Consider the following 10858-nt stretch of genomic DNA (forward strand, 5'->3'; position numbering starts at 1 on the left):
TTTTCTTCCAATTTTGTTAATTTTGCAATAATGTTTGATTCAATGAAAATTAAAATCATTTTGTTTACACACACATATATTCATATATAAACACTATATTTTCTACTTTTAAAAGTCGCGTCAATAATAACGCAGCACGCGCGAGGTACTATCCTTTGATTTTTGGGAAAATTGACCACAATAATCCAACCTTTGCCTCATCCGCTCAAAATAATCCCACCTTTCAATTATTTTTTAATAATCCGACTTTTAATGCCAATTCGCTGAAAATGGTCCCAAGTGACCAGCAACCTATTAAATATTTTTTTTTTGGTTTAAAGTTTACGTGTCACCACATGATTTGTCTAAAATTTTATATTTTTTAAAAAATTAATAAATTTAGTAAAACAAAAAAAAAAAAAAAAAACCAACAGCCCACCCGCCCCCCTCCTCCAACCCTTGCTGAATTGAATCCCTAGCTACCAACGCTGGATTGAAGCCCTAGCCTCCACCGACAAATTTCTATTGTGGGTGGTTTCTCTGAAAAGGGAGGCCAAAATCGGGGCACGAGAAGATTAGGAGGCGGAATTCGAGGCAAGGGAAGAGGAGGGAGGCTGAAATCGGAACGAGGAATTGAAGAAGGGCCGGAATCGCGACTAGGAAGGAGTTTTTGAGGGTGGAGATGGTTTTAGTGGATCTTTTTGTGTGGTGGGGGTGGGAGGGTTGGTGGTTCGGGGGAGGGGGAGGGGGTCGGCAACGGCATCAGCACCGACACTGGAGAGTGGGTTTGGTTGCCGGAGTCGCAAGCAAAGGAGTTATGCGGCGGGGAGGGTGGTTTGGGTTGGTGGATTTTAAATATATATTTTTTTCTTAAAAACATTTAACTTTTGTTTTTTAAAAAAATTATACTGTATTATTTTTTTAAAATTTTTTTGACCAATTATAGGCCAACAGTGTCACGTAACTTGTTATAACAAGTTAGCTAACCGGTTAGGACCATATTTAGCTGATTGATATCAATGGTCAGATTATTAAAAAATAAAAAGGTGGGATTATTTTGGGCGGATGAGGCAAATGTGAGATTATCGTAAGCAATTTTTCCTAGATTTTTAAAATTTTTTAAAATAAAACTTCATAGACCCTTTTTCTTTTAAATCAAGTCTAAGTGTCACTAATCTTGACAGTGGTATAACTAGGTAAGTTATATTTATTTTTGAATTAGTATTATGAATATAATATTTTTAATAAAATCAATACAATAACTGTTTATAAATTTAATAACAACCGTGTGCATTACACGGGACTTAAACTAGTTAAATCATAATTCTCAAATCTATGCATATCTTTTATCATAATATTTATCATTATTGATTAATTATTATAAAGGTTGTTTAGCAATCCACCCATTTTGGTTGATAAAAGTCTGCGTATCATATTGCCTAATTGCATAAGAATCTAACTTCTTTTCCCATGAAACACGTTTTGATGTATCAGCTCCTGGACCAGTGCAATTAACTTCTGCAAATGTCACATCGTTTCTGCATTTAACACAACGCTTATCGATAAGTTTGTAAGTCATGAACTCAAGATAAGTACTCTGTAATTGTTTTAGCTCAAAAGACCAAACAACAACAACAACAATAATATAGACCTAATTAGGCCCTATTATTTAATTTAAGTGTACGCATTAGCTCATTTAACTAAAAGAGTTATGTATTTAAAGAATTTGATTATAAAAACTTACTCATGTCCACTTTGATTCCAAATGAACCATCCCTCGGGATCAACAACTTTACTGAATTTTGAGTCGATGAAAATAACTCTTGCAAAGGCACCATATACTCGTCCTAACTCAGCATGCCCTGTTCCCGAAATATCACAATTTCTAAACACATAACCACTAGTATCATTTGCCGATGGTCGACTTTGTGCAGTAATGTAACCTCCTCCCGTGACATTTATGGTGCATTGCTGAAACATACGTAAAGAGTTACGACTAAGCATATGCAAATGGTGAGGTTCAAACTTACGACCTCAATGTCACAAGGTGATTTCCCCCATCTCTATCAAACATGTTTGGTTATATATATATATATATATATATATATATATATATATATATATATATATATATATATATATATATATATATTTCCCCTGTCACTCGGGGGGTGGTGGAGATGGAATGACTAACCATCCTTCCACTCCTTGATCCTTACCTATAGACATATCTACTATACATATTACCTCTCTAATTTGTTTTTATGCAACAATTTGATTGATAGATTTGCTGCATCATAACTTTGAAATTCAATATCCATAATTCTATACCAGTAATATTAAAGAAAATTTGATAAAATTTAGATATTGACTAATCGAATACCATATTGCACACTAGCATGTGATTTTTGTATATTAGTAGTGAAAAATCAAGTTAGAGTTAATATATAAAAATGCAAAAGTTGAATTGTTGCATAAAGGCCTTGTTTAGTTCACTTTTACTTATTTCGGAAAAAATAAGTTCATATCAGATCAAATCAGAATAAATAAATTCTGATCAGAAAAAATAAGAACAAATCATCGTTTTAAATTATCATCTAAAAATGAAACCATTTTCGAACTAACCACCCGTCCACCCGTTTAATTTTTTAATTTTAAATTACTACCCCTTAAATTAAATAAATGCTAAGATTACCACTCATTTCAAAATTTCGGTGGATTTCCGTCTATAGGCCTTTCCTAACACTTATTTTGACCTTATGACTGATTTCCCCCTCGATTTTTCTCTTTAAAAACGCTTTCTAAACTTTAATTCACATTTTCTTCACCAAATTCTACCAAATTCCAAAGAGAAAAACATGAATTGAAGTTTGGAGAGCGTTTTTAAAGAAAAAAACGGAGAAAAAATCAGTCAAAAGGATCAAAATAAGCGTTCGGTGGGGCCCACAGACGGAAAATCCACCAGATTTTTGAAATGGGTGGTAATCTGAGCATTTATTTAATTTAAGGTGTGGTAATTTAAAATAAAAAATTAAACGGGTGGTTAGTTCGAAAATGGTTACATTTTTGGGTGGTAATTTAAAAATTTTCCTATATTTAATATGAATTTTTTTTTGAAAAATCACATATTAATAAAATACACATATTACTCAAATTTAACAAGACCCCACTAAATTTATTTTTTTCATATAGATTATCGTATATTTAAGGTCAAAGTTCGGTCAAATATGACATTTAGATCAGATCAAATCAAATCAGACCAGATCATATCATATCAGATCAGACCACACCAGACCAAACCAGATCAGATAAGTTCAGATAAGCAATAATAAGGCAAGCCAAACAAGGCCTTAAACATAAATAGATGAAGTAAATAGTACTGTGTATATTTATAATTTACCTCATATACAGATTGACCATTTCCAAATATAAAATCAACAGCCCCTTCAATATAACATGATTTGAAATAATGTCTACCATGATCATCCCAAAGTGTATCTTGATATCCCACAAATCCACAAGAATAAAATGCATGCTTGTCACCATAAGATCTGAGGGCAACGGCTTGAGTTCGCTGCGTATCATCTAATAGTGCTCCAATTCTAAAAGAGTTCTATTAGAACAAAATTACCGGACATTTGAGAATTAGTTCATCTATCCATGTACAAAACATTATATGTTCATATCGATTAGATTTTAATTAGTAAGAAGTACAAAATTACAAATGGATAAATTTGTAATTATATTCTTTACAAAGATACAATAAAATTCTTCATGCCTTGTTTTTTAATAATTGTAACACACATTTTTTTAATTATTTTTTTTACGATATTCAAGAAAAGTGGGGTTTATATGATTTAATACTTGTATATTTTAAAATAGGGCAAGAGGTTATTACAAGTATAATTTAGTAGGTCATGTACTTTAAATAACGGAAATAGTAAAACTTTTCCTCTAAATAACTTTAATTTCCTATTATAGTATGTTGCAAGTATTGTGACATTTTCATTTTAGGAAACTGTTACAAGTATTAAGAAACGCAGGAAGTATTTATGATAAAACGTGTAAGCCAACATAGGGTGTCCACATAAAATATTTATGCATCATTTATTTTTTGGTCACGTTTTTTTACAAAAATTTAATGGTTAGTGTACATATATGGAAATATTGAAACACACATCTATAAATATAACTAAAATAATTACCGCTGATGTTATTATTTTCTAAATGTCAACTTCTTGTAAAAAAATTTCCCTCCAAAACTAATAATGACATCATTAATTTTTTTTCAACATAAATAAAAATTTGAAAAAGCTAAATTAATTATATATTTTTCTAATATATTTTATATTTGAATTGACTAAATTATGCAATTTTCCTTAGAGAATTAAAGGAAGGTCGGACTATTTCATTTTCTTATAAACATTACGGAGTATCTTTTTCTCATACTCCATATATTTTATACAGATTAATTGAATTGCGGTGTCCACTCTTTATCAATTTATTAGATTTTTCTTAAATTATTTCTACTACGTACATATTACACACAAATAAGCAAAAAAAATATTGTTGAAGTCGTAAATTATTGTTAAACTCGTGCATCGCACGAGTCTAATCTTGTTGGTGCATAACTGCATGTCTAGTAGTAACAAAATAAGCCGCAAGAAATAAGAGTAATGAAAAAGTATGAACTCAAAATATAAGATACGGGAAAGACGGAGTACTAAATAAATGAATATAGTAACAAAATACAAAATACGGAAATTTGAATCGTTTTGTTGAAAGTCTAACTATACCTAAAAATTTACTATTGGGAAATAAAACGTGAATAATTATTTATATACGGCATAATAATCATAAAATGAAAATAAAAAGATGAATTACCTTAAAGGTGACATTCCTAGCTACAAAATTGTCGATGTACAAAGCAAGAGTAACGCTTTCTAGTGTTGAAGAATGATTATCATAGGTTATTATTGTTGAAGTAAGATCGCTACCTTCAAGAATTATACACCCTCCTTTATCTTGTTGAACTATTATCTGCTCCCTACATATACACAAATAACATCAATAATCGATCCATCTATCTACATGTTAAGTATCTAATTAAAAATGGGCATAGGTAGAAAATAAATATACAAAGTGTATTATAACAAGTATATGCATATACATTGTATGTCTGTATATACATTTCATGACTTACTTATAAATTCCGGGATTAAGCAATATTTTGATCCATTTATTATTGCCGGAAGGAATAGAATTAAAGGCATCTGTAAGGGTCGTGAAATTTGCGCCACCTGATTGTGAAACGGTGATAGTATGAGCTATTGATGTATCTTGGCATTCTGTAGCTCCAGATAACAAGAAACAAACATTCTGAAAGCTAAAATACAATGCAATTAATAGAAATAAAAACTTCATACTTGAAGGAAGAGGTTTGAATTAATATTATTGAGACAAGCTTAAGCAAGACTCAAGAGAAAGGTATTAACCGTGACTTTTACAATGTATTATGTGAAGTATTTAAAGAACAATGGAGATTAAGTGAAATAATTAGAATTGGAAACGTATCAATTAAAGTCATCAACCTATTAATTTTCATGCATGAATTTGTAACAACTAAATCATGATACTTATTATCCAATCAGCTGCTCTAATATTTTTTTAATATATATATTTCTATTAATGTCCAAAGATATATATATTTCCATTTCTGTCTATGTTATCATATACTGATTTTGTTATATTTGTTTTTCATGAAATGAATTTGTAGATACTTTTTATCCAATCAGCTCCTCTATCATAATTTTTTAATACTCTTCTATTTATGTCTATAAAAATACATCATTTCTATGAATTTGTTGCTTTGATACTGATTTGTTACATTGTATTTAGTTAAACTAATGATTTACTTCATGAATACTCTATTAGATGGTCAAATACGTAACACTTATATAGTTACTAGTTTTGTGCCCTATGCATTCTCAGGGTTCTTTATTGAATTTTAAGATAATTTTTCAATTTATATGTCAAATTTTAAAATATATCATTGATACAAATAGTTAGGAATTGATGTGTTTTTGTGACAACTTTCTATTTGGTAGGCATATAATGACTAATAATAATGTTGGTGACAATGTTTGATTAAATACATTTAAAAAAAATTGTTCAAAGCCCGTTGGCTTGACCCGAATCAAATACTTTTGGCAAGCTAGGGTTGAACATTTCTTGACCGATAACTTGAAGTGACCTTATCCAAAATGACTCATGATCAGATCCTGATTGACATTTCTGAAGGATTTATGTCTTCGATAAGTGCAATTACTAGATATATTAGGGATCACTATTATGGAGATAATAAGTTCGTTCTTTTGGGTCGTCATTGTTTGGTACTAGATATGACAAATGATCTTTGGGCTAGTTAAATAATCCAAAGCCCAATAGAATAGATCCTATAAGCTCACATAACAAGGGTATTGGGTTAAACAAGTAAGAGGCCCATTAATGAGCCTTATGAGATTATGACATACCATATGGAGTGTTGGGATAGAGGTTTTTGACCAAGCTTAGGAGTTTGGACTTGACATGGGCTCTTATTTAGAGTTATGATCTATAAATAAGATCTATGCCTAGGGTTGACATAAGTCACAATTAACAGTCAGTCAATTGTGAAACAAGGCAACTAGTATTCCAAACCCTAATCCATCTCTCTCTCCTCACATACACGGTTCTCTCTCCTCTCCTTCACGTCTGTACGGCCGGCCACCTCGATTAAATACTTTTAAAAAAATGTTCAAAGCCCGTTGAGTTGACCTGAATCAAATACTTTTGGCAACGGTTGAACAATTAATTCTTGACCGGTAACCTGAAGTGACCTTATCCAAAATGACTCATGATCCGACTCTGATTAATATGTCTACATAGTAATAAAATCAATTAAACTGTGAACTATATTATTTCAATCGATTAGAATACAGCAGTGATGTTTTACATTTTGAACTACTTCCTTCGCTCTAAAAAATATTATAATAAGGAAAATAAATTTATATGATACTTATTGAGAAATATAATCTAATATTTTTTTGAATAAAATTATAATTCAATTTGTACATATGAAATAGTGGTATTTTATCAAAAATAAAATTCTAAATTAACAATTTTATCCTAAAATTTTATGCAAATTTGATTGAAAATAAAATTTTAAACTAATTTTTTATCCTATAAAGCCTATCTAAATCTATCCAACGTGGCATAACACTTGGCGAAAAATTGAAATGCCAAGTGTCGCTATCTCGTGGCCTGGCTAAAAGTTTAACTTTATATATTAGTTACGATTTTTTCATTTTCTCTGAACATCTAAGAAAATGAAAGTTACACGTTAAGACTTAAGAGAATGGTTATACATAATAACATGCCTCTTTGATTTTTCTTATTTTTTTTCTTTCTTTTCTACCTCTCTAGATCCATCATTTGTATAAAAATATTGGCATTTTATTGAAAACAAAATTCTAAACCAAAAGTTTTATTGGAAATAAAATTGTAAACGGAAAGTTTTATCAAAAATAAAACTCTAAAATAACTTTTTTGTTATCCTACTAAACAGTAAACACTAAGTTTCATATGTGGCTGGCCGCACCTTACGGCCAGCCGTAATATATATATATATATATATATATATATATATATATATATTCTCTTTCTCTTCTGTATCTCCTATTCTCTTTCCAGTTTTCTTCTTCCCACTTAAACACACCCTTTTCCCGAACTCTCTTCTATCTTTCCTCTCTCTCTCCTCTTTCTCTCTCCTATTTTCATCTTCTCTAGTTAGCCTAATCAAATTAAACAAGTTAAATGGAGCAGCGGTGGTAGGGGGTAAGGAAGCTCCTCATACTTCGTCGCCGAAAAACAAGCTAGGGGTTTTTAAGGCCAAATTCATCCATGAAAACTTTGGTAGTGGGTTCGGTTTGGTGGATCTGGGCTTGCTGATTTTTGTAAGGTTTGGTTGGATCTAGGAGTGGTTGTTAGTGGTACGGGAGTTGGTGGTGGTGTGGTGGAGTTTAAGGTTTTGAAGACGGCGGTTGAGAAAGGTTGGTGTTGGTGGTGGTTACGGTGGGTTTGGGTGTGGGTTAATGGTTACTAGGTTGGTCAGGGGTTACTTGGGTTACTAGGTCGGGGTTACTAGGTAGGGGGTTACTAAGGGTTACTAGTTCGACTTGGGGTTACTAGGGGTTACTAGGTTAAGGGTTACTAGGTCGGGGGTTATTAGGGGTTACTAGGTCTGTCGGGGGTTACTTGGTCAGGGGTTACTTTGTCTAGGGGGTTACTTGAGGGGTTATTAGAGGGGTTACTTAAGTGGTAATATTTGAGGGGTTACTGATATTGCACCTTGTCGCACCGTGTGGCTGGCCGCACCAAAAACGTGCTGCCTACTACATCATCTAAATTTTATTGAAAATAAAACACTAAATAACTTTTTTTATCCTATATATTAAATCTATTCAAGTTTTTTATCCAATTCAACAAAAAATATATTTCAATAAATCCTACGTGTCATATTAATAATGAATTATCACCTACGTGGCACGACACTTGGCGAAAAGTTGGAATGCTAAGTGTCGCTGTCTCGTGATCTGACTAAAAGTTTAACTTTAGATATTATTTATATGATATGAATTGTGTAATCACTTTTTAATTACTCGCCTTTCAATTATCAAAACTCTCAATTAATTATTATTGCATGAAAAGCAAATAGTTATATAACTATAAGTAGTTTAAAATAATTTATTTTTTAATGGAGTTTTAAATAATTTTATTTGACCCAATACAAAATTAGCTTCATAATATAGTTATTTAAAATATATTTCTACTTTCAAAAACTACTACTTCAAAATGTTGTAAAAATAATTCATCAATGCCATTTGTACCTTGCATTATTTCTTCCTCCAATGCATATAAATTGATGAATTGTAAAAATTTCATATCATTATTGCAGGTTAATTGTATCAAGTATGATTATTAGGATAAAACTTAGCTTTATATTATGTATTCATTGATTCTTCGCTTGATTGCATACTTGATCTAGTAAATAATACAGATTAACATTAACATATGATTGCTCATAAGATTTTTGTAATTGATTCCAAAATCATTTATACAATCTAACAGAATGTTATAATTATTGAATATTATTATCTTTACTGCAGTTTTTTTTTTGACAACGGTCGGTCCAAAAAAGAAGGTTAGTTCACAACTGATTCGATACTACATTGAGCCAACTTAACTCTCTTAACTATACTAGTACAAGTGCTAAAAGGGGATTTGGGGCACAAACATTGTGGATTGATTGATAATACAAAGAAGAGGGTTGAGGAGATCATCGCCAGTACTAGCCATAAGTTGTTCCACACTTGATCCCTGATGTTTCTTGATCCTGCAAAAACAGATTTTGTAAAACCTTTTACCTTTCTTGTTATTTACCTTTGAGCTGATAGGCCTTTTAATTCTTCCTTCACAAAGTAGAAAACTTGAAAGTAGATAGTGGAGGATGAGACTACACTTGGTCGGGCTCAAAATTCACGGAGTCTCCATCATTAGAACCTACGGATTCCACTTCAACAATGTCAATGGTAGTTAAAACTCTCGTAGCATCTTTACTCCCTCTTCGATACTTGAACCCTCGTTGCTGCTAGAGGTTAGGAAAGTAGATAAATGATCATATATCTAACTTCTCTATGGCAGCGGTGTTGGGCTTGGGAAGCCCAACAACATGGTTAACCACGACGGTATCAAAAGATCGCTTGACCTTTTTCTTTTGGCTCTTCCTAACGCGATTGCTTTGTGAGCTTCAAGATACCCGTTATGGGTGGTCTTTTCTTTCACTCGTACAATCATGTATGAAATAGCAGAACCTTTGAAGAAACTCAAGGAATTCCCTTGATTGAGATCTGAGTATGAAAAATCGGAAATCTTAAGGGACTTATATCATATATTCATTAGTTTGGTTGATAAGGCTCTGGATTTTAGGGGGGCTAGTGGCATTCTCTTCCCCCTTAAGGCTCTCTAACCTCATCTCACTAGTAGCATCTATAGTAGTTAAGTGTGTAACATCACTCTGAGCATCACTGCTAGGCAACATGTTAGGTTCTAGATTACAAAAGGGCTAGTTGATCTTTCCCTTTTTATTGGAAAAGGCGTAGGATGGGTCGGAATCTTCAATTCCCCTCTTGCCCTTGAGCTTACTAGCTTTGCTTCTAATATTTTCCACCGTTTTCGTCTCACGGAGGATGTCTTGGTTGTTAGTGTAACATCCCCAAATCTTCTTCTAAGAAAATATTGGTATAATACGTATAATTATACCATAGCGATAGACTTATTAGGCGTATTACCACCGCGTGACTACGCAAAGCTACTCAAAATACTTAACTCGATAACAAAACTTGCAGCGGAAACTCAACTTTCTTTTATTAATACTTATAAAAATTGTAACATTGTTATGACTAATCAAAATAAGGACAAAACCAACATCTTATACTAGGTGAAGCAAATCTCGAGACTCCTATATGCTCATTAATGACTCCATCTGAAAATAGTAAACACTGCTTACCATTAAGGTAAATAGGGTGAAGCAAAACAAAAACAAATAGGAAATATGGATTAGAAAAATATGCTAAGTACGATAAGTACAAGATAATATAAACTCTATTTATTTGCAAGCATGTTTTTAAATCCAATTCCAATTATTAATCCAATAATTCCATAATTCCAAACTCATTATTCAAAACGAATTTCAATAATTCCATAATTCAATAAAACGATTAATAAAACCAATTCCTCTTTTTAAATCCAATTCCTCATCCAAGCGTGCACCCCCCCCCCA

At 31.9% G+C, this 10858-nt stretch overlaps 1 protein-coding gene across 1 annotated transcript; it reads right to left on the minus strand.

Moving 5' to 3' along the window:
- Positions 1-1357: 1357 nt before the first annotated feature.
- On the minus strand, positions 1358-10117 carry LOC110703879 (probable pectinesterase 55). Its single transcript, XM_021881660.1, has 6 exons — positions 10047-10117; positions 5183-5365; positions 4864-5026; positions 3380-3592; positions 1724-1950; positions 1358-1517 (listed from the first exon to the last, which is right to left on the minus strand). Exons 1-6 carry the CDS (start codon positions 10115-10117, stop codon positions 1358-1360), a joined length of 1017 nt encoding a protein of 338 aa, XP_021737352.1.
- Positions 10118-10858: the final 741 nt, after the last annotated feature.

The sequence above is a fragment of the Chenopodium quinoa genome, unplaced genomic scaffold (assembly GCF_001683475.1).
Source record: "Chenopodium quinoa cultivar QQ74 unplaced genomic scaffold, ASM168347v1, whole genome shotgun sequence".
Classification (NCBI taxonomy): Eukaryota; Viridiplantae; Streptophyta; class Magnoliopsida; order Caryophyllales; family Amaranthaceae; genus Chenopodium; species Chenopodium quinoa.

Coding starts and splice junctions, on each gene's coding strand:
- LOC110703879 (XM_021881660.1), bottom strand. CDS start 10,117: ATGTTGCCTAGCAGTGATGCTCAGAGTGATGTTACACACTTAACTACT. Junction 3,593..4,863: donor CTAGGAATGTCACCTTTAAG/GTAATTCATCTT, acceptor TTGTTCTAATAG/AACTCTTTTAGAATTGGAGC. Junction 1,951..3,379: donor ATGGTCAATCTGTATATGAG/GTAAATTATAAA, acceptor CGTATGTTTCAG/CAATGCACCATAAATGTCAC.